Source organism: Palaemon carinicauda, chromosome 19 (genome assembly GCF_036898095.1).
Source record: "Palaemon carinicauda isolate YSFRI2023 chromosome 19, ASM3689809v2, whole genome shotgun sequence".
In the NCBI taxonomy this organism is placed as follows: Eukaryota; Metazoa; Arthropoda; class Malacostraca; order Decapoda; family Palaemonidae; genus Palaemon; species Palaemon carinicauda.
In genome coordinates, this window is record NC_090743.1 from 47,724,780 (window position 1) to 47,749,779 (window position 25,000).

The 25,000-nt window shown below is 33.6% G+C and overlaps 2 protein-coding genes across 2 annotated transcripts in view; one reads left to right on the forward strand and one right to left on the reverse strand.

Annotated features, from left to right (window-relative positions):
• Positions 1-25,000, reverse strand: part of LOC137658240 (cyclic nucleotide-gated cation channel subunit A-like) — a 319,691-nt gene that overhangs the window by 162,475 nt on the left and 132,216 nt on the right.
• The window catches only part of LOC137658661 (uncharacterized), an 11,796-nt gene continuing 2,060 nt past the window's right edge, over positions 15,265-25,000 (forward strand). Inside the window, exons 1-2 of the mRNA XM_068393606.1 lie at positions 15,265-15,470; positions 20,497-22,093. Coding sequence (XP_068249707.1) covers positions 20,497-22,093 — 1,597 coding nt within the window. The 5' untranslated portion in view covers positions 15,265-15,470. The remainder of the gene's footprint in view (positions 15,471-20,496; positions 22,094-25,000) is intronic.

The window sequence follows — 25,000 nt, forward strand, 5'->3', positions numbered from 1 at the left end:
ATATATATATATATATATATATATATATATATATATATATATGTGTGTGTGTGTGTGTGTATAACGACATATCTAAAAGCTTTTGCAAAACATTGTTTTTTGTTCCTATTCTATATAATCCATATTCAAATCTCTACTAAGATCTATTTCAACGACGATATTTTGCGAGATTCTTTCTTGAGTTTTTCCTTTAGTACCTTTTACATCCTTCACACGTAGTGGGAACGAATAAGCAAACCGTGACATTCTTCTATTTTCGTTTACCTATACACTTATTACTCCAGCTTTTTAAGCTTTATTTACCAAATGTATTTTAGATTGTTTCTTCCATACATTTGCCTGTGGTATGAAGGATATTCTAATATGTCAAAATAATAATATTTTGAAAATAATAATATTCATTGTAGGAGCATATCGCCTTAAGCCTTAGTTCACTTTCGCAAATTCATTTATTGTGTGTAAATTCGTTCATGAAATTATAACAGCGCGCATCAAACCGCGTGGTGGGAACCACCCTCAGAATATAAGTATCACTGATACTTAAATCATTAAAGTATATCTCACAAAGTCAACAACCTTCAAAACCTCCCCCATGGGACACTTTCGCTTCATTTGGAAGTAATTGCGAACAACAACTACAACAAGCAAAGTCCTTACAGTCTCTATGTCACACACGCGGAGATGCCACCACAAAAAGCCGATAAATCAATGATAGGATCATAGGACCTTCTGAAGCCATTCTTTCCAACGAGTGACACATCCTTGGATGAGTTGCTTCGTAATACCATTCTGTAAACTGGGATTATACACGTTTGATCTGCTTCCATAAAGAGAAATGTTAACCGCGGGTTTCTTTTGTATGGGTTTTCTTAGTCAATATCTATATTAAAGTTGTTTTTTATTTACTAATGTAGATGCTGATATTTTTACCAAACGTTATTAATAAATTATTTTCAAATTGCATATACCTTTATCTCACCATACACACACATTATATATATATATATATATATATATATATATATATATATATATATATATATATATATATATATATATATATATATATATATATATATATATATACTGTACAGTAGATATGTGTATATATATATATATATATCCATCCATCCATATACCAAAGGCACTTCCCCCAATTTTGGGGGGTAGCCGACATCAACAAGAACAAAACAAAAAAGGGGACCTCTACTCTCTATGTTCCTCCAGCCTAACCAGGGACTCAGCCGAGTTCAGCTGGTACTGCTAGGGTGCCACAGCCCAACCTCCCACATTTCCACCACAGATGAAGCTTCATACTGCTGAGTCCCCTACTGCTGCTACCTCCGCGGTCATCTAAGGCACCGGAGGAAGCAGCAGGGCCTACCGGAACTGCGTCACAATCGCTCGCCATTCATTCCTATTTCTAGCACGCTCTCTTGCCTCTCTCACATCTATCCTCCTATCACCCAGAGCTTTCTTCACACCATCCATCCACCCAAACCTTGGCCTTCCTCTTGTACTTCTCCCATCAACTCTTGCATTCATCACCTTCTTTAGCAGACAGCCATTTTCCATTCTCTCAACATGGCCAAACCACCTCAACACATTCATATCCACTCTAGCCGCTAACTCATTTCTTACACCCGTTCTCACCCTCACCACCTCGTTCCTGACCCTATCTACTCGAGATACACCAGCCATACTCCTCAGACACTTCATCTCAAACACATTCAATTTCTGTCTCTCCATCACTTTCATTCCCCACAACTCCGATCCATACATCACAGTTGGTACAATCACTTTCTCATATAGAACTCTCTTTACATTCATGCCCAACCCTCTATTTTTTACTACTCCCTTAACTGCCCCCAACACTTTGCAACCTTCATTCACTCTCTGACGTACATCTGCTTCCACTCCACCATTTGCTGCAACAACAGACCCCAAGTACTTAAACTGATCCACCTCCTCAAGTAACTCTCCATTCAACATGACATTCAACCTTGCACCACCTTCCCTTCTCGTACATCTCATAACCTTATATATACATATATATATTTCATATATATACACATATACATATAAATACATATATATATATATATATATATATATATATATATATATATATATACTGTACAGTAGATATGTGTATATATATATATATATATATATATATATATATATATATATATACATATATATATTTCATATATATACACATATACATATAAATACATATATATATATATATATATATATATATATATATATATATATATATATATATATATACTGTGTTTATATATACAGTATATATATATACTCTATATATATATATATATATATATACTCTATATATATATATATATATATATATATATATATATACATACAGTATATATATTTTATATATAGTTATTTATATATATACATATATATATATATATATATACATATATATATATATATATATATATATATATATATATATATATATATATATCAGTAAAAATGTCCTATTAATAATTAGTTTGATTTCAAAAACAAAACAATTGTGAGTTGAGAACTATGTAATTCAAAAAGTTACCAGTGATAAGGAAAGAGAGAGAGAGAGAGAGAGAGAGAGAGAGAGAGAGAGAGAGAGAGAGAGAGAGAGAGAGAGAGAGAGAGAGAGAGAGATTTAAACCTGCAATTAACTGAATTATATACATACATATAAAACTCATTATACATACATGAACTTATATTCTATCTTTTCACCAATAAACTGTCATAATGTGCACATTTAGAAAAAAGAAAGATAAAGAAATATTCGTTCTCCAGTGATTGGATGAAGCTTAAATTCTTGTGATTAAAACCAACGCGCAAAGGCACATACACAGACTCTGGTAGTTCAGTGGTTACCAACCTCGCCAAAAAAAGCGAACACCGAGATCAATTCAACGGGGGAGAAACGACTTGCAACCTTAGAATTAAAAGCCGTCATTACTGTTTAGACCAGATTCATCATCACCATCTTCTCCGCCTACAATTATTAACGCAAAGGGCCTCTGTTAGATTTCGACAGTCGCCCCTCTCTATAGCTTTTAAATCATACTTCTCCATTCATTATCTCCTACGTCTCACTTCATAAGTTCTCAGCCATGTAGGCCTTGGTCTTCCAACTCTTTTAGTGCCTTGTGGAATCCAGTTAAAAGTTGGTGTACTAATCTCTTTTGCAGAGTGCGAAGAGCCTGCCCAAACCATCACCACCTACCCCTCACCATGATCTGATCCACATATGGTACTCGAGTAATTTCTCTTATTTTATTATTATTATTATTATTATTATTATTATTATTATTATTATTATTATTATTATTATTATTATTATTATTACAAGCTAGGCTATAACCATCGTTGGAAAAGCAGGATACTATAAGCCCAAGGGCTCCAACAGGGAAATAGAGCCCATTGAGGAAAGGAAACATGGAAATAAATAAACTACAAGAGGAGAATAAACAATCAAAATAAAATATTAAAAAACCGTAACAACATTAAAATGGATTCTTCACATATCATCATCATTATCATATCATCTCCTCCCACTCCTATTGAAGCAAAGGGCATCGGTTAGTTTTTGCCCCTCGTCTCTATCTTGAGCTTTCAAATTAATACTTCTCCATTCATCATCTCCTACTTCACGTTGCATAGTCCTCAGCCATGTAGGCCTGGGTCTTTCAATTCTTCTAGTGCCTTGTAGAGCAAAATTGAAAGTTTGGTGAACTAATCTCTCTTGGAGAGCAAGAAGAGCATGCCCAAACCATCTCAATCTATCCCTCACCATGATCTCATCCACATACGGCACTCGAGTAATCTCTCTTAAAGTTTAATTTCTAATCCTGTCCTGCCATTTAACTCCTAATATTCTTCTGAGGGATTTGTTCTTGAATCTACAAAATCTGTTAGATATTGTTTCATTGTTAAACAACGACTCATGACCATACAATAACAACGATCTCACTAAACTGTTATATAGCCTGATTCTTATTTGTAATTTCAGGCGATTTGATTTCCAAATTTTACTTAACCTGGTCCTTGTCTGATTTCCTTTTTTCAATCTTTCATTAAACCCAAATTCTACAGATCCTGCAGTAGAGATCTTAGTTCTTGAATACTTTTATGATTCCACCTCATTAATCCTTTCTCCTTCCAATGTTATTTCATCTTCCATTGCATATTCCGTCCTCATCATGTCTTTCTTCTATTTATCTTGACCCCAACCTCATGAGATATTTCATGCATTCTGGTAATTAAGCTTTGCAAGTCCTGTGGTGTTCTGCTAACAAGGACAGCATCATCAGCATACTCTAAGTCAGCTAATTCCCTGTTACCAATCCAGTCAATCCTTCTCCACCATCTCCAACTGTTCTATGCATTACAAAATCCATGAGGAGGATAAACAACATAGGTGACAACACATTCCCTTGTAGTATTCCTCTGTTCACTGACTGGATATTCGTTTGATAGGACTCCACTAACATTAAGTTTGTATTTGCTATGCTCATGAACAGATTTATTCAAATTTAAATATTTGAGAGAAACTCCATAATAACGCAGGACTCTCCCCAAATTGGCCGGTGCTCACTATCATAAGGCTTTTTCAGTCTAAGGATAATATCATCAAAGTGGATTTTTATATTCTAAACATTGCTGTACCACATGTCTTAAAATGAAAATTTGGTCAGTATAACGTCTACCTTTTCTAAATCCCGCTTGTTCTTCTATCAGATTTTCATCAATCTTTCCCTCTAGTCTTTTTAGAATGAGCATATTATATATTTTCATGACAACTGTTGTAAGTGTGATGCCTTTGTAATTATTGCCATCAGTCAGATCTATGAAAATTTCAAAAAACAAGAGTGAGATGAATAAGACAAAGCAGCATGCCTGAGTGTACCCCTGCAAGAGAACTCAAATCCATGACAGTGGAAGGCTATGTGACAGAGGTTATGGCATTAACCAAGACTAGAGGACAATGGTTTGACTTTAGTGTCCTTCTCGCAGAAGCGCTGCTTGCCATAGTTAAAGAATCTCTTCTGAATCAGCTAATTTCCTATTACCAATCCAGTCCCATTCTTCTCCACCACCTCTGATTGTTCTATGCATTACAAAATCCATGAGGAGGATGAAGAACATAGGTGAAAACACATTCTCTTGGAGTACTCCACTGTTCACTGGAAATTCATTTGATAAGACACTATTAACATTAACTTTGCCCTTGCTATACTCATGAACAGACTTAATAAAATTCAAATATTTAAGGAGAATTCCATAATAATGCAGGGCTCTCCAAAAAAAATTGGCCGGTGCACACTATCAAAGGCTTTTTCTTAGTCCACAAATGCCATCAAAAGTAGATTTCTACATCTTATGCATTGCTGTACATGTCTCAAAATGAAAATTTGGTCAGTACAACATTTACCTTTTCTAAATCTTGCTTGTTCATCTCTGTGTTTCATTAATTTTTCTCTGTAGTTTCTTTAGAATGAGCATACTATATATTTTAATGACAAATGACGTAAGTGTGATGCCTCTGTAATTATTACAATCAGTGAGGTCTCCCTTTTTGCCATTTTCACCAACACTCCTAGCTCCCATTTATCAGGTTTTGCCTCTTCATGCTACATCCGACAAAATAATCTTGTAAGTATTCTGGGGTCACTTTATTTTAATCCAGTACCATCTCAGCAGTTATTCTATTGTATCCAGGGGCTTTCCATCTCATTGAGTTTTTTAATGATAGCTTCGACTTCGCATACACTGATTTCATTCATGAGCACATCAAGGTCTTCATCAGCTTTAGGTATATGAATCAAATTATTCCCTTCATACCTCCTATTTAAAACCTCACTTAAGTGCTCCATCAAACATTGCCTTTCTTCATATTCTGTTGTTGTAACAGACCCATCTCTCTTTTGAGTATATGCTTCTTCTTCTTTGTACCATAGAGATTGTATTAATAATTCTATGGGTGAATCTTAAACCATAGCCACTCCCTGAATTCAGAGCTTTGTCAGTCTTATCTGCTTTCCCGACTAAATATTCTCTCCAGTCATCCCTGGTTTTTCTTATGACCTCACTATCAATACTGGAATACTTAGCTTATTATAGTTCGCAATTTTCATTGTTTCCTCAAAAACGTTCAACAATCAATTTCTGTCTTTGCCTCCTTTTTATAATATCCCACGTATCATTTGATATCCACGACTTTTTCCTTGTAATTGAATGTAAAAAAAGAAAACTTCACTACCATCTGACTGATATATGTTCTTAATATCACACAACTCTTTATTAATTGTCTGCTCTTCGTCTCTTGAAGTCTCTAAGATTGTAAATCGATTTTTGCATTCAATTGCAAATGTTACTCTACGCTCATCTTTTAGCATCTTAGTTGTATCAAACCTAGGTATTATATAAACATTTTGGTTAGGTGCTTTCAGTTTTAATTTCGGTGTGCCAATGAGGAGCTGGTAAACATTTCTAATGTCTGTACCTTTGAAGCTTCTTACATTTCTCAGCATCCTTCTTCCCTATTTGGTAATGACTATGTGATCTATTCGATTTTTGTAATTGCCACATGGTTAAGCCCATGTATATTTGTGGATGTCATTGGGATGAAAAAGAGTACCTCTAATGACAAGAGTGTTAAACAGAATCTTATAAAATGTACTCCAGTTTCATTTGTAACTTGCCCAAGAGTCTCAATACCCATCACATTCTCTATACCTTGATTATTCCTCCCAACTTTAGCACTGAAGTCACCAATCAAAATTTTCATATCTCTCTCTCAGATCTAATTTATTAAACTGCAGTTCTTTATAGTATTCATCTTTCCTTTCTTCTGGGGAATCATTTGTTGGTACATAGGAAACTATAAAACTCATATTGTACAGCTTTAATTTAAACTTTGCAAGTAACAATCTACTCTTTACAGATTTTAAACTACAGATTTCTGCTCTTGGTATCATCGTCATTTCTACCTCTTCTCTCCCAACACCATCTGTTCTTCCTGATGACCCAAGGTTTTCTTATCAATCCCCATCAAACGTGTTTCCCTTAGGGATACTATATCCAAGCTATATTTCATAAATTCACTTTCCGCTCGTTGTAACTTCACTATCTGATTCATGGTTGGAACATTCAAATCACCAACTTTCAATTTTTCTTTAGTATTGGGAGATTCTTAGCACCCTGCTACGCCCGGGACTGGGGGTATTCTGTCATATTCTCTTTGAATTGACTGACTAAATCCATAGAGGATTTATTGGCTAGATTCATCAAAGGATAGCCAGTTCCTTGTGATGCACATTGCCTATATAACTATGGCAAGTGACCCCTCCCAGTACATACTAATTCCAGTAAGATCATCCGCCAGGCATAAGGAGTAGAAGCTAAAGAGACAGTTAGTCTATCGCCTTAAACCCAATCTGTCACCCCGCTACCAAGGACTTCATCAAGATTTAAGGAGCATTTTCTCCACACCCAAAGTTCTCATTACTCCACCAAGTTGCTCATCCGCCTATATAACCGTTGGCAAACATGCATAACTTGCTCGGATATACCGCTCAACTAAGATGGGTCTCAACATGAGAGAATTGTTTACCAAATTCTAAAAATATCTTCCTGAAAGCATGCAGGTAATCACCCTTTGCAACAACCATTGTTTAAGAAAATGCTATTGATCAGTCAATCAATTAACCATATACATATACATATATATATATATATATATATATATATATATATATATATATATATATATATATATATATATATATATATATATATAGAATCCTCATTATCAGCCCTAACTAGTCCACTGCAGACCAAAGATCTAGGATATACCCCACCACTCGCATCTGTTCCAATTCTTTCTATGACTGTCTATACCCACAAAATTTCTTAGTTCATCAATCCACCGTCTTCTCTTCCTACCACTGCTTCTTCCTCAGTATCAAGGGACTCATTCTGTTTTTCTTCGTACCTAGCTTTTATCTGCCCGTCTCAATATATGTCCTGCCCATGTCCATTACTTATCTTTTACATGTTAGTTTGCTCTCGTGTCCATGTTTCTCTTTTTCAATTTTTTAGTGTTATTGCCATGATTATTTTTCCAGAGCTGTTTGAGTTGTAACTAACTTATGTTCTAAGGGCGATCTAAGGCTCCAAGTTTCTGATGCATAAGTTAATACTGGTAGGATCATCTGTTTAAATACTTTTGTTTTTAGAGTAAGTATCATTTTTACATTTTATAATCTTCTATTTACCAAAAGTTATCCATCCCATGCTTATCCTTCTTTTAATTTCTGTCGCATATCTGGGGAAACATTTTCTGTCTGTCCTAAGTATGTATATTTATTAACAATCTCTAGAGGTTCATCCACAATAGTTATTTGTTGTCTCTCGACATTTTCATTGAACATTATCTTAGTTTGACTCTTGTTCATTTTCAATTCTACATTCCTGCTTTCTCTATTCAAATCTTCTATTATCTTTTGCAATTCCGCCCAGGATTTAATAAACACAACTATATAATCTGCAAATCTCAAGATGTTAAGGTATTCCCCATTAATGTTAATTCCTACATTTCCCAATTTAGATTTATAAAAACTTATATGTATGGTCTGGAACTCTTTCCTCAATCGGAATTTTCTCGCTATCTTTAAGATATCTTCAAGCATTTTAACATAATTTTCATCTATTCCTTGTCTCTGAAAGACTTTCATTACTGGTGAAGTTTTGACATAATCAAAAGAAATATCATAATCTTTAAATGGCCTATATAGTGGTTTGTAATACTATGTTGATTTATTATCAACTGGTTAATTACATGTATATGGTCAAGTGTTGAATACCAACTTCTTAGTCTAGCTGTCTCTTCGACCTAATATGGTCTTCGTAAATATTTTATATATTTCTGAGAGTAAACATACTGGGTGGTAAATTTTCAGGTCTTTTGTGTCTACATTTTTGGGAATCAGTATAAAGATATAGAATTTTCCAAGCTGTAGGTATAGAACATTATTGCGCACATTTTGTGTAAAGTTCTGCCAGTTTTACTATTATGAAATCTCCTCCATCGATAATTATATCAATTGTTAGTCCATCTTCACCTGCTGCTTTGCCTCTCTTCATGCCTTTCGATCCTTTCTTCACGTCTAGGTGTTTCATATTTTTATTAAGAAATTTATTTCTTACATAACTACTGTATAGCATTGTATAGAAATTCCCTGAAATTTTTATCATTCCATCTTTATATATATATATATATATATATATATATATATATATATATATATATATATATATATATATATATATATATATATATATATATATATATATATATATATATATATATATATATATCCCTTTCTGAGTGGAAATACCTTAAAGTAGTGAAAGTGTTTGTGCATTGTCGTGAAATAAAAACTGAAATAGTCTGAGTCACCCGTACTAGGAGGGTTTGCTAAGATGTAAGACGCTAATCTCCCACCATCACCAATCCGCACTGGTCAGCGTGGTGATGAAAATTGGCCAAACCACAGGCATGAATTAACATGTCTGGGGCTTTTATCCTGCAGTGGACTATAGAAACGGCTGTATTTGCTTTTGTTGTTATACATATATATATATATATATATATATATATATATATATATATATATATATGTATGTATATATATAATATATATAAATGTACATAAATGTATGAATATGTGTATACACACACGCACACACAGACACACACACAGACACACACACACATATATATATATATATATATATATATATATATATATATATATATATACACACATATATGGGTGTGTATGAGTGTGTTCCTCTGAGTAAGACCATTTATTGCCTTCCTCATCCAAATAACTTTTATATTGAAGAGAGCAATTTAACTCTCTGGAGACACCCTCCAGCTGGGTCCAATAGCCATCAACCAACCCCCCACCCCGACACCTCTTCATTCGATTTCACAGTACGGCGGACTTACTCGCGGTTAATTTCGTCTCTTTTATTAATTTTCAATAGTAAACTTGCGCAACCTATAATGCTTTAAGGGGATTTAATCAGTAAGTTTTGGGAAGAACGGATGATTAAAGTAATGATGGGGAAAGACTTCCGAAACCTGATGTCTTTACTATTGCTAAACACATACGTGTATGTGCATACATATAAAAACATACCCATAGCCTTGTAAATATGTACATGTATATATACACGTATACATATTTACATACATACAAGATATATTTTTCCTTTTGGAAGGGGTGACGTCAGATTGGTACAAACATTTGGTTTCTTGAGCTCTTGGATTACTTCGTTACTCTGATATATATATATATATATATATATATATATATATATATATATATATATATATATATATATATATATATATATTATATATATATATATATATATATATATATATATATATATATATATATATATATAACTACAAGGTCAATGTTCCTTAAGATAATAATAATAATAATAATAATAATAATAATAATAATAATAATAATAATAATAATAACAATAATAATAATAATAATAATAATAATAATAATATTATCTTTATTATTATCATTACTTTTATTATTATTATTGCTTAACGAATTGAGTAATATAAACAGCAAGCCAAATGATCAAAAGAAAATAATAATAATAATAACAATAATAATAGTAATAATAATAATAAAAATAATAATAACAATAATAACAATAATAATAATAATAATAATAATAATAATAATAATAATAATAATAATAATAATAATAATAATTTTGAATATTGAAATATAATATAGTCCATCAACTGCAGTCCCAAGGGAAAGACAAACAATATCAAATTAAGATCATCTAAAATGCAATTACAGGAATGATTTCAGACAAATCTACCAGATTAGAGGAGTTCCAATAACTTTTGTGCAATTAAGAGCGTTATCCTGGATGATAGTATATCAATAATATGTTAGAAAAGGTTTAAGGTGTGACTTCATATCAGTTTTGAAAATCATGTTATTTATCGCATGATTTCGAAACAAGCTTTTAAAGAAAAGAAAATTCACATGAAAGAATGATGAAACAAATGAAAGTAGTTATAAAATTATACAGTAATCGAATTAACAAACAAACGATATACCTCGATATATCTCTCAGTATATACACACAGACACACAAACATATATATGAATATATATATATATATATATATATATATATATATATATATATTTATATATATATATATATATATATATATATATATATATATACATATATATATTTATATATATATATATATAATATATATATATATATATATATATATATATATATATACATACATATATATATACATATATATATGTATATATATAACATATGTATATATATGTATATATACATATATGTGGTGGAATAGTTCGGCACCACTTCCTTGAGGACTGGTACTAAAGGCCCTATAGAAATGGAGTCACTTTTTTACTCCACTATCGAAAGGGAGACACTAAAAACAATGACCCCTTTATTGCCATGTACCTTCTAACATGCACACCCTTGGTCCTCTAACTTCAACAGATCCTTAAACAAAGAGTATGGAAAGACTAATCTCAGATTAACCATAAAGATACCGGTGGATTCAGTTCTCTGGTTCGGGTAGAAATACCCACTGGAACATTAGCTAGTTCTTACTAAATTATTCCTTGATACAATGTCAAGTACACAAAAAGTAAATAAAGTTTGCAGCGATGTTGAACAAATTACTAACTTAGTTCCTTTAAACACAACCAAGTTTACAAATAGTGGACGTAAATTTGGTCTCCTATTTTTGAGTGTTGAATTGTTTCTGTTTTAACACAATCAAGTTTACAAATGTTGGTTATATTAGTTTCGGTTTTTTCTTCACGGATATTAAACAGTTTCACCCTTCATTTCACCCTTCACAGTCCCAGGTAATGTCCGACTTGGACAAGGCCGTCTCGAGAGGGTCTAGCTTTGGGTAGGGAAGGAAGGCGGGCATCTTCTGTCTTAGTTTCTGCAGGATGAAGTTGTGAGGCCTGCCCATGAATGTGTTCATTGCCCATGGAGAACAAAATAGCGCCCTGTCTGAAATGAGCGGACACAATTGGGTAGAAATGCCAAGAGAGGGTGGTTTTAAGAATTTAAAAGTATGGGTCAGGAAATTTAGCTTGAGGGAATGCAGCTGTCAAAGGAATGGTAATCCGATCACAAAAGAAAGTTGTGAAGCATTTGGGTTTAATCTTTTACTTGAGCGGATTGGAAGGGTTCTTATAAATCTATTATGGACAAGGGTATGGTAAGAATTTACAGGAGATAATCTGTGTCATTAGATTTCGTCCTCGATTGATTGATTGATTGATTATCAGTTATCTGGCATCCTGACATCTATGGTCATTGACGGCGATCAATCTGTTATGAATAAAGAAACAAATATATAAATGGTAAATGAGTTTAAAACAATAAAATCAAGAACATCCTTATAACAGTTAAATAGTTTTCAAAAGACCTGCTTCAGGAATAAATAAAAAAATACCACTAGTATGGTACGACACATGTCCGAGAATCTTGGCAAGGATGAACCTGCCATCCTCAACTGAGCCTCAAACAGATGTCCATTTCTTTCGGTACTATAAGTGGGGCATTCGATCAACAAATGTCTCACTGTCAAGGGTACCAAACAGTCGTCGCAATATGGTTGGTGTTGGCCATTTAGCAGAAAATCGTATGTCAACCGAGTGTGACCAATGCGAAGACGACAAAGAGACGTCTCCCATTTTCGGGGCATCATGTTATATCTCCAAGGAGATATGACATTTGTTATTTCTCTCATTTTATTGCTATCTAGACTATCCAAGTGCTGTTGCCAATCATTATAAAACAATTTCTTGATGGTAGGTAGGAAATCATTACAGGGAATGGGATACCTTATTGGTAGCAGCTCGGATGCGGCCTTCTTTGCCAGTAAATCTGCCTTTTTTATTCCCAGACACACCTACGTGTGCAGGAACCAAAAATCCAATTATAAAAAGCCATTCTAAAATCTTTAAAACTAAAGGGTTACCAGAATTAAAAGCTTCTAAAGGTTGAAGGACACTCCTTGCATCACTAAAAATAGTAGAATTACCTTTCTCCTCCAACGCTATTTTCTCAAAAGCGGTTAGTATGCCATACAATTTGGCAGTAAATATGGAAGCTGTTAGAGGAAGTGCACCTCTATAATCAAAACCATTACTATGTACTCCAAATCCAATGCCAGCATCTGATTTGGAGCCATCAATATATATAAAAGTTGATTCCCTATGTTATGCAACATGTTCCATAAAAAGAGACCTAGCTTCTAATTCAGTCATATTTTTTTTTTAACACCAATAAAATATTTACAAAAAGATATCTCGGGTAATTTCCACGGAGGTATTGATGATATCTTAAATGGAAGCACCTTACTTCAAGTTGTATCAAGACTGTTCAATAATTGTTTCACCCAACAACCATAAGGTTGGGGAGACTTAGGGTGCATCTCAAAGTATGTTGAGTGTCTTACAAGGCATGCAGTCTGAAATGCTAAAGATTCAGGGAGTCTTTACAACCTAAACCAATACCGAACAATAAAACACTTTCGGTAAAGGTTTAAAGGTAACTCCAGCGTCAACAAGGCTTAGGATGGGTGAATTTCTAATGGCTCCTGTGGCCAATCTGATACCAGTATGACGTATAGAATCTAAAATCTTTAGTCGAATTGCGGTGGCTGAGGAGTATATTTCACATCCATATCTCATTTTTGAAAAAATTAAAGACTTGTATAATTTTAAAATAGTTCTGCAGTCTGCTCCCCACGATGTATGGGACAAAAATTTTCACAGATTCAGAGCTTCAAGACACTTTACTTTTAAAGCTTTAAGTGAGGAACCCATGTAAGCCTAAAATCAAATATCAATTCACTTAAACATGGGATCAGTTGAGCTTTGATGTATATAACGGGGTCTGGATGTACTCCCCGGATACGACAGAAATGGACAACAGTAGTTTTGCTTATTGAAAACTTAAATCCAGTCATATCAGCACAATGATTAATTTTCTCAATTGCGAGTTGTAGTTTTTTCTCAATCATCGACATTCTAGATCCAGCAAATGATATGGAGAGATCATCTACAAATAGTGTTGAGAGAATATCTTGAGGAATGACAGAGGATAGTCCATTAATTGCCAGTGCAAATAGAGTTAAACCTAGCACACTAACCTGTGGAACTCCTCCTTCCTGACATTTTCTCTCCGATAGAGTTTTCCCCCGTCTCATTTGAAAAAATTATTGAAATGAATGACTGAATGAACGATGGTAGCTCTCCTCGTGATCCCAAATTATGAATGATTTTAAGAATAGAAAAGGGTACGGATTGAGAGTAAGTACCAGCGGATGCCTTCATGCTGTTGAAGTAGAGAGAGAAATTTACGAGGGATAACTACGCCAAAGTATTTAGCTCTCGAAAAGGGTAGGGATTTAATTGAAGCATTAGCGGGGATCATGAGAATGCAAGTGATTTATCAACACATGTCTTTACAATTAGGTTTAATGGTATATGCTGGAGGCGAAACTTAGCCACAAGTGTTTTTCTCTGGGGTCTGACCTTCCTACCTGCTTGTGTTGTTCGAGGATATAATCTTGAATGAACATGGGGGTTCAGTTAATATGGCAATTAGCAATATTAATATCGATATAAAAGTGCAATATGTTTAAAGAGAGGGGTAGAAAAGTTATTCATTTTGATACCAAACACGGATATATAGGGCAAAGGATTAAAGACATGCATTTCAGTGTAAACCGAATAATGTACTGATCAAAATATAAAATTGCTAAAGAAGGTGATGAATGCAAGAGTTGATGGGAGAAGTACAAGAGGAAGGCCAAGGTTTGGGTGGATGGATGGTGTGAAGAAAGCTCTGGGTGATAGGAGGATAGATGTGAGAGAGGCAAGAGAGCGTGCTAGAAATAGGAATGAATGGCGAGCGATTGTGACGCAGTTCCGGTAGGCCCTGCTGCTTCCTCCGGTGCCTTAGATGACCGCGGAGGTAGCAGCAGTAGGGGATTCAGCATTATGAAGCTTCATCTGTGGTGGAATTGTGGGAGGTTGGGCTGTGTCACCCTAGCAGTACCAGCTGAACTCGGCTGAGTCACTGCCGTCTCAATACACAAGGCCTGGGCATGCCGACCGTGTGAGAGCTGTGACGTCATAGCCAGCGTCGGTTCATCCAAGCAGCTGCGCAGCAAGCGTTACGTTCAAACTCAGTCTGCAATCTGTCTTCATCCAAGCAATAGCCTCTGGCGATGCTCCCTTGGTGATTGGTATTTTACCCTCTAATATTGGATTTCATACTGGATATTATGCAAGGTAAGAGTTGTACATGGTTTACCTATTGAATTTACTGTAGTAATATAAAAATTTTGTGGTTTATAACTGCATTACCAGTCGGTTTATATACAAAAGCCGGTAATTCCAGCTGGGTATGTTTGAATATCTTGGGCAAATACCGTAAACTAAACTTATTGCATTGCTACTTCACTTGTTATATAGTCATTGATAACAAGATCTGCTTTGAGAGGAACAGGATGTAAGGCAGTATTACACTGTAGTGCAGTTTTAAACTGGGATGTGATAACATTTTAAATTAACCGTTACTGTTTTGTATCTCGTGTGGCCGTACGAGAACGCTGCTCTTGTGATTTGTGTTTTATCTTCTAATATTTGATTTCATGCAGGGTATTATGCAAGGTAAAAGTTACACATAGTTTACTTATTGGATTTAAGGTAGTAAAATAAAAATGTGTTTTATAACTGCTTTACCGGTGTGTTTATATACAAAAGCCGGTAATTCCAGCTTGGTATGTTTGAATATCTTGGGCAAATACCGTAAACAAAACTTATTGCATTGCTACTTCGCTTGTTATATAGTCATTGATAACAAGATCTGCTTTGAGGGGAACAGGATGTAAGGCAGTATTACACTGTAGTGCAGTTTTAAACTGAGATGTGATAAAATTTTAAATTTACTGTCACTGTTTTGTATCTCGTGTGGCCGTACGAGAACGCTGCTCTTGTGATTTGTGTTTTATCTTCTAATATTTGATTTCATGCAGGGTATTATGCAAGGTAAAAGTTACACATAGTTTACTTATTGGATTTAAGGTAGTAAAATAAAAATGTGTTTTATAACTGCTTTACCGGTGTGTTTATATACAAAAGCCGGTAATTCCAGCTTGGTATGTTTGAATATCTTGGGCAAATACCGTAAACTAAACTTATTGCATTGCTACTTCGCTTGTTATATAGTCATTGATAACAAGATCTGCTTTGAGGGGAACAGGATGTAAGGCAGTATTACACTGTAGTGCAGTTTTAAACTGGGATGTGATAACATTTTAAATTAACCGTTACTGTTTTGTATCTCGTGTGGCCGTACGAGAACGCTGCTCTTGTGATTTGTGTTTTATCTTCTAATATTTGATTTCATGCAGGGTATTATGCAAGGTAAAAGTTACACATAGTTTACTTATTGGATTTAAGGTAGTAAAATAAAAATGTGTTTTATAACTGCTTTACCGGTGTGTTTATATACAAAAGCCGGTAATTCCAGCTTGGTATGTTTGAATATCTTGGGCAAATACCGTAAACTAAACTTATTGCATTGCTACTTCGCTTGTTATATAGTCATTGATAACAAGATCTGCTTTGAGGGGAACAGGATGTAAGGCAGTATTACACTGTAATGCAGTTTTAAACTGGGATGTGATAAAATTTTAAATTTACTGTCACTGTTTTGTATCTCGTGTGGCCGTACGAGAACGCGACAGTGTTTTTGATAATATAAAGGCAAAAAGCATCGGCAACAAATTTCTTATCATAATTCAACTCAATGTATGTTGTTTGATCGGTTACTAGTATTTTAAAGTTTGGATGAGGAATGTTTTCTCAAAAATTATATAACAATAACATTATCTGCCATAAAATCAACAGGACGTAAGCAGGGTGACGAGATTCTGAAAATTTAAATAAGGGACGCCTAAATCAATGGCGTAAGGAAAATTTTTCCGTTGGGGGGGAGGCGGTGTTTAAAATGGCACTCTCGCAATTTCTGCGTGTATCTGACAGCAAAATGCAGCATAGAAAAATGCAATTTTGGACGATTTTCATAAGATCAATTGAAATTTTTACACAACGGCTATCAACACCGGTAGGCCTACATTGTACATTTACCAAAAACATACTGACGATGTTGATTCTTTGCTATAAACTCCATCACAATATCTATCAAGTCAAGGCTATCGCTTTTCTAAGCATTCTGTTTTTTTTTTCTTACGATTTAGTATAGCTATAATTTGGTCGTCGGTTCCAATTTTATTGTTAAATCTTTAACGCCTTTCGTTTAATTGATATTTCACAGAAGACAATTATCTAATGTTTTAATTGATATTCAGCAATACTGCATTGGTTATAAATAAATCAAGGTTTCTAAAGTGCTTTTGTATTAGCAAAATAGACATACACACACGTGTATATATATATATATATATATATATATATATATATATATATATATATATATATATATATATATATATATATATTGCTTAGGCCTGTTACTCACAATTCCTTGGTGGCGTTCATAACTGGAAGATAGCTTTTCTCCTGACGAACTGTCCTGCAGATAGTTTTCAGAATAACATCTAATTTTTGATGGAGCGTGTAAGCTTCACGAATTAGTCTGCTTTGAATATGACCTGACTTTCGTCGAGAACTAATGTCAATCTCACTGTAAAAAGTGGAAATGTAAACCAGCGAAACAGTGGAGGGCATGCAAGATCGGCCATGATCTGTGAAGCCTTGTGAAAAATAATTCATGTATTTAAAATTAATCGTAAATTTCATCTCTACATGTTCAAGAATCTAAAACTTTCATTTTTCAGTTTTTGTCAATTAGTTTTGGATTTTGCAAATATTTTGGCATCAACATTTTCATCATCATAGCCTATATATTAAAGTGTAATTCAATCAGCCAGTGTAGTCCCGAAGAATCGAAACTCGTGTCGACACCAAATAATATATAGAGAAACTTTAATGCAATATCCTGTTATTCTGAAAATTATCTGCCGGTGTAATGGTCCCCCCCCCCCCCCCCCCCCCGCGTCCGAAATTCTCTACGGGGGAAATATGGCCCAGGATATATATCCCCCGGGGGAACTTTGTCCCAGGATTGAATTCCCCCTCTGGGCCAAGATTCCCCTTTTGCTTGGTGGAGGTAACCTTTATTTTTTTTTTTCGTTTGCCCTTGAAATAAATTCAATCGGATTTCATAGAAAAGCTGCACAAACATAATGGCAAACAACGGTTTTTTTTTCCGAGCAAATGTACAGATGTGTGGTATATCTGGTCAAAGCTGTTGACACCATCCTTGGTGAAGTGTAAAAGCTAATAATCTCGGGTAACCCAACTGAATGGGTATCATCTTTCTCATGCATAGTGCTTCTTAGCATCAAGTGTACTTTCTTTTTATTTTTTAGCTGGACAGTACGAAAGAAGAGTAAGGTTTTCACTATATATATATATATATATATATATATATATATATATATATATATATATATATATATATATATATATACATACATATATATATATATATATATATATATATATATATATATATATATATATATATATATATATATATATATATATATATATATATATATATATATATATATATATATGTATATATATGTATATATATGTGTGTGTATATATATATATATATATATATATATATATATATATATATATATATATATATATATATATATTCCTCATATTTTGTTAAACTTACCGTTGATTATTTAATTCATCAAAATAGTTTCTCGGTAAGGGAAGGTGGGGGAGAAATGGCCGGGGGGGGGGGGGGGGGGGGGGGATAACAGCCCGGGCTGCTTTTCCCCGGGGGGAAATCGATCCTAGGCTAATTTTCCCGGGGGGAATTTCAGTCTGGGGGGGAATATTTCCTGCTACACTGCATTGGTTATAAAAGATAAAGGTTTCTAAAGTGTTTTTGTATCAGCAATATATATGTATGTATATACATATATATATATATATATATATATATATATATATATATATATATATATATATATATGTGTGTGTGTGTGTGTGTGGATATGAATTATATTTATATATATGTATGTATATACTGTGTGAGTGTATATATATATATATATATATATATATATATATATATATATATATATATATATATATATATATATATTTCTGATACAAAACACTTTAGAAACCTTTATCTTTTATAACCAATGCAGTAACCATCAAATAAAATATTGAATAATTGTCTCAAGTAAGCTAATGATAAATAGTAAGTAAAAACAGTATGTTTAGATAAGCGATAGCCCTGACTTGATCAACATTGCGATTGAGTTTATAGTAAAGAATCAACATCATCAGTATGTTTGGTTTAAATCAACCAAATAGGCCTACATACATATATGTTGCCACATTGGTCACCAGTGTGATAACAACTGTAGGTGCTAGAATGTGGGCTAACCTTTAGCAAAAAGATAACAGGTTGTATACAAGCACTTGCAAGCAGGAATGTCAAAAAAAAAATCAAACAAACTAAGACATGATACAGCAAGCACAAACAGGTTGGTCTATTATCAGTGCAAGAAAGAGCGAAAGGTAAACCAAAAAAGTAATAACGTTGGAGGGTACGAGTGTGTATGAAACACATGCGATACAATACACATCTCCTTTGACATTGGAATAATTAAAAACCCAACTGACATCATCGTAGCTAAGGAGAATCTTAACTGAGGTGTCATGTTACAAACTTTAGTTCATGTCTTATCATCATCTTATAACATTTATCATTGATTTTTACTCTAGTAGGTTATTTCTTTCGAATGTGCATTATAGCCTGGTTATTTTTTTGATTTTGCATCTTCACTGTTGCCAATTTCGGAAAGCCGCCTTTTCTTTACCTCGTATCTCACTAAAGTTCACTAGTATATAATATATTTTTTTTAAATATCAAAAATACGAGAAAAGGCGTCCCGGGGAGTGTTCATACGGGACACGGGATAAATGTCATAAATATGAAACAATCCTGTCAAATACAGACGTCTGGTCACCCTGGATGTTAGGCATTTTTGCACCGTAAGAAAACTGTAACTGGGATGTATGATCAAATTTTGAATTTACTGTCACTACTTTGTATATCGTGTGGCCATACGAGAATGTGTCGGTGATTTATTAATATAAAGGCAAATATGATATGCAAAAAAAGGTCTTATCAATAATTTCTTGAAAATTATATTTGTGGAAAAAAAATATCATTAATATATTTTTGCAGATGCCAAGGTCATGCTGTGTGCCGGGATGTAAAAGTAATTATTCAAGATCAGATGTTTCTGCGTTCCGGTTCCCAAGGGATGAACAACGACGGCAGCTATGGATAAAAGCCATCCACAGAGAAGACTTTACACCTACCCCTAATACAATCGTGTGTGCAAAGCACTTCGAAGAAAGTTTCATCGTTACAGAAGACAGCATTACACGTCCTGATGGAACTGTGATCACCGCTAAGAGGGGGACGCCAACTCTGACCAAGGATGCATACCCGACTATCTTCCATAATCAACCAAAATACATGTCACAGAAAGTACCACCAGCTCGTAGGAATCCGCAGAAAACAAAAGACGAGGTACTTGAACGAGATGAATTAAAGTTTCAAACATGGATGGAAAATGACACTATAAATAGTTTCGATGAATTTGTTAAAAACTTTATTAATAGGCTTTCTAAGGATTGGTTGTTTGTTTCAAGAGAAGACTGTGTATCTTTCCTTAAAGTTAATTGTGAGGACCAACCAAAGCTAATTGTATCTTTTAAAGTGATGAAAGACTTGAAAGTTTTAGTATGGTACGAAAACACTGCTTTAAATTCTAACAAATTTAAATGGCTTTTAGGATCAGAAAACAAATGTGATCGGTGGTCAAAATTTGAAAATTTATTGAGTCACTTGAGTTCTAACCTTCAATCAGCTATTAGTGATGTTGACAGAGTGACCCAGTGTATTAAAGTTATTGAGGGGTTATTGGAAACTGAATCAGAAAATGACAAGTGTTCAAGGGGGGGAGTGTTATGGTTTTGTGCTGAACAGTTAAGCATGTTTTGTAAAGAAAAAGTTGCATACAGCTGTGATTTTTTGGTTTGGGCATATAGTGTCTATTTGTCAAGGCCATCACTGTACATACATCTACGTGACAGCAAGGTCCTTATTCTCCCTCATCCTGATTACCTAAGGAAGCTTAATGTATCTGGTGCAAAGTCTGTGTGTAATGGAAATTCACATGAGCTCTTTTTAAGGAAAAATTTTGCAACACTAAAAAGTGAAGAAAAAATTGTAAATGTGCTGCTTGATGAGATACATGTAAACAAAGGCCTCTCATATAAAGGAGGTAAAGTTTATGGTGCTTCTGTTAACTCTAGTGAACCTGCAACAACAGTTCAGGCTTTTATGATTTCATCAATCCTTTCGAAAAACAAACATGTTGCTGCTTTGTACCCAGTCTGTAATCTGACAGCACAGACACTTCTTGAGTTGACGCACAAAGTTTTGGCGTTCCTCCATGATATAGGATACATTGTCGTATCATTAATCTCTGATAACAACAGGGTTAACAGAAATATGTTCGAGAAAATGTGTGATGGAAATCTTGCCTCCTCCATTCCAAATCCATATGATTTGACTGTGCCACTTTTCTTCCTTTTTGATTCAGTTCATTTACTGAAAAGCATACGAAATAATTGGTTAAATCAGAAAAATCCCATTCAAACTTTTGTAATACCTTCACCTTCCAATTTCCAAATTCAGGAAAATGCAACTCTTCTGCCAAAGAAAGAACTCTACACAAAAGAACGTGATAAATATGTTAAACTAGCACCAGGTTTGTCAGAGAAAGTTCTTTTCTCTACTAATTTGGAAAGACAGAATGTGCAGTTTGTTGTCAGACTGTTTGATGAAAAGAATGTAGCTGCATTGAAAACAATGAATACTTTTGATGTGTCAGGTACTATTAATTTCTTGGAACAAATAATATCCTGGTGGCATATTGTAAATGTGAAAACTCCAAAGAAAGGCGTCCACCTACGTCAGAAAGAATCTGACCCTATTAAGCAAGATTCATCTTCAGATCCAAACTTGATATTTCTCAGTAAATTTGATCACTGGCTTGGTGCTTGGGAAGAGTTGGATATGCCTCATCATGGAAGGAATGGTAGATTGTCAAGAGAAACATATTTTGCTCTCAGGCACACTACATCAACATTGATAAAATTATGTGATTATTTGTTGAAGCACCATAACTTTCATTATGTATTACTGGGGAAATTTCAAACAGATAAGCTAGAAAGTAAATTTGGACAGTATAGAAAGATGAGTGGTACAAATTATAATGTAGCTGTTGCTCAAGTAATGGAGTCTGAAAAGAAACTAAAAATTATGAATGTTCTTTCCATGGCTTCGTCGAAGTCTGGTCCATTAACCATCTTTGAGTTAAATTCCTCTCCATGTGAACTTGACTCTAAGTGTGATTCTGTCGATTGTTTAGAGAAATTCAAGGAGGCTGAGGAATATGTGGATGAAGAAGGCTTGTCAAAGGAAGATGAAAATGTCATGATTTATATTGCAGGTTACGTTGCTCACAGCACTAAAACAAAGCTAAAATGTCAATTATGTTTAAGTAGGGTCTCTCTTGATAGAGCAATTGAAGTTGATATTCCTGACAATTGTAAATATCTCAAAATCCTTGACAGAGGTGGCTTGAAATGGCCAACAGATTTTACACTTTCACTTTGTATTTCCACTTACCAAATATTTCAATCTCTCATTGGTAATTTAAAGAACGATTTTCTGCAATGCAATAATCAAAGAGAGGTTCTTGTTAAGCTAGCTTTGAATTTTCAGGTAAAGTCTTTTAATGTAAATGAATGTTGCTCATGTGGTAGATCAGTAAGTACACTACTTAGGATGTGTATCTGGCCTCTGTCCAATATATTATTAAATAATTATGCAAAGTGTTACAATAACAAAATAAGCCATGAAAAAAGTAAAAAGAGAAAACTTTCAACACTTGACAACTAAGGTAATTTTGCAGGAAAGTTTGTCTGTACTCTAATATGTCATTTTGAAATGCTATGAATTGTTTGTAATTTCCCTTAAAATGCAGTCTTGATGTGTGTAATATGTTTCATGTATGTTGCAGATTACTACTTTAATAAAATCTTAGGCTCTCAAGAGTGTGTCTATTGTTATTATCATAGAATGAGAACGAGGTGAAAAATGTATTGCTATATTATTATCATTACAGTATCATGACAATAAGGTGAAAATATATATTATTATTATTTCAACATGATAAGGAGAAAAAAATAATAATCTGACCTAGTCCAGGTCAATACTTCATGAATTTATGAAGTAACATAAATGGATAAAAACAGAAATAACTAGTAGAATAGCACCATAAGGGGTGTTAGAAGAACGTAAGTAGTCGATACTGTTAAAGGAACAGGAACAAATAAATAAATGAGGGTAAGTATGTTTGAAATAGAGAACTCTGTAACGACGCAGGCCGTGACGTCATAATTCTGAGACCCAGGCCTTGTGTATTGAGACGGCAGTGGCTGAGTCCCTGGTTAGGCTGGAGGAACGTAGAGAGTAGTCCCCTTTTTGTTTTGTTTCTTTGTTGATGTCGGCTACCCCCCAAAATTGGGGGAAGTGCCTTGGTATATGGATGGATGGATGGAGTACACTTCTTATCAATTTAATATTTATCATGCTGGTTCTTATCTCTAGGGTTTTCTTTGAAATCCTGGTAAGATTTCGATATATATATATATATATATATATATATATATATATATATATATATATATATATATATATATATATATATATATATATGTTACCGTTAATATGCAAAATCCAATATTATGCATAATTCCTAGGAATTTTGTATACTAACAGATATCCAGTTAATATGCATAATTACTGATAAATTCCAGTATATATGTATATTTCCTTAAATCTTAGTAATTTTACAAAATAACGGTTATTGACGTCGTTATTATGCAAAAGGACTGAAAAGTTCCAATAAATTTTCATAATTCTTAAAATCATTAAATTGTACCTACCCACTATATTTCAGAAAGGATAAGGCCAAGGTGTTAACTTGAGTATCTGTGTCATTTTCAACTTTTTACTTAATTTTTACACTTTTATTACTATTTGTTTATGGCAATTTTTATGTTTGCAAATTTTTTATTTGTTTTATTATATAGAATTTCTCTGTTTATTTTCTATTTGAACAGATTGAAGGGTTTCAAATAAATCATCGACACAAATGTAACGAAGGCATGTACCCTTTTTCAATGCTGAGCCTTCCATTGTTATTTTCATTACATCGTAATTTTTAAAGAGACGTTAATCCTTTGCTGTCTTTGTAATATTGTTTATTTCAAGTTCAATTAGTCGATTAAGAATAATGTAGAATTACTCTTTTTGCATCATGCCGAACGTATCACATGCCTTGCGTTCTCCATTTTTTTCATGAGGGACGAATAAAACCATTGAAACTTTTCTTTTATTGCTTCAAACTACGAATACTTGTCCTGACGATAAGAAAGATATGACTTAAATGATATCATAAGGAAGTTAACATCTAAATGTTTAGAGCTATGACATATGCTATTATTTACTTTGTGTAAATAACAATCATTTTGCATAATAACCACATTTATAGTCGTCATTTTGGAAAAATTACTAAGATTTAAAGAATTATGCATATTTACTGGAA